Source organism: Acanthamoeba castellanii (genome assembly GCF_000313135.1).
Source record: "Acanthamoeba castellanii str. Neff unplaced genomic scaffold scf7180000084740, whole genome shotgun sequence".
Lineage (NCBI taxonomy): Eukaryota > Discosea > Longamoebia > Acanthamoebidae > Acanthamoeba > Acanthamoeba castellanii.
Window position 1 is genome coordinate 16,189 of NW_004457372.1, and position 723 is coordinate 16,911.

Sequence of the window (723 nt, forward strand, 5' to 3'; positions counted from 1 at the left end):
GGTGAGTGTCTGTCTCACGATTATTGCGCAGGGAAAGAGATGCATCGATCCCGCTTATCCCCGGCTACGACGGAGCTGATCAATCGACGGAGACGCTCAACAGAGAGGCCAAGCGGATCGGTATGCACATGCCTCTACTCCACCCACAACCGTCTGCCTGCACCGGTGCGTGCTCACCCGTGGGTACCTGCAGGCTTCCCTGTGCTCCTCAAGGCCAGCGCTGGCGGCGGCGGCAAGGGCATGCGTGTCGTCAGGGAAGCCTCCCAACTCGTCGACGCCATCGATTCGGGTTCGCCTCCCTCAGCGATCGAACGTGTGCGGTGGCCTGTGTGCGGTTGTGGGTTCTGATGATGTGATTGTTTGCATTGACGATGCAACTGCCACAGCCAAGCGCGAGTCGAGGAACTCGTTCGGCGACGACACGCTCCTTATTGAAAAGTACTTCGACGACGTGCGGCACATCGAGTTCCAGATCATGGGCGACCAGTACGGCAACGTGGTCCACCTCAATGAGCGCGAGTGCTCCGTTCAGCGCCGGCACCAGAAGGTCATCGAAGAAGCGCCGTCGGTCATCATGACCCCCGCCCTGCGGGAGCGCATGGGTCGCTCGGCCGTGGCCATCGGCCGCGCCATCAACTACAGAGGCGCCGGCACCGTCGAGTTCATCGCGGACGACCAAGGTACGCCGCCGCGGTCCAGTCATCATCACCACACCACCACCAT

The 723-nt window shown here is 61.8% G+C and overlaps 1 protein-coding gene across 1 annotated transcript in view; it reads left to right on the forward strand.

Annotated features, from left to right (window-relative positions):
• ACA1_390060 (Carbamoylphosphate synthase L chain, ATP binding domain containing protein) overlaps positions 1-578 on the forward strand; it is a gene marked incomplete at both ends in the record, with an annotated part of 4,011 nt that extends 3,433 nt beyond the window's left edge. Inside the window, 3 exons of the mRNA XM_004336677.1 lie at positions 32-120; positions 194-289; positions 387-578. Of these exons, the coding sequence (XP_004336725.1) occupies positions 32-120; positions 194-289; positions 387-578 (377 nt within the window). The remainder of the gene's footprint in view (positions 1-31; positions 121-193; positions 290-386) is intronic.
• Between the last annotated feature and the right edge of the window lie 145 nt (positions 579-723).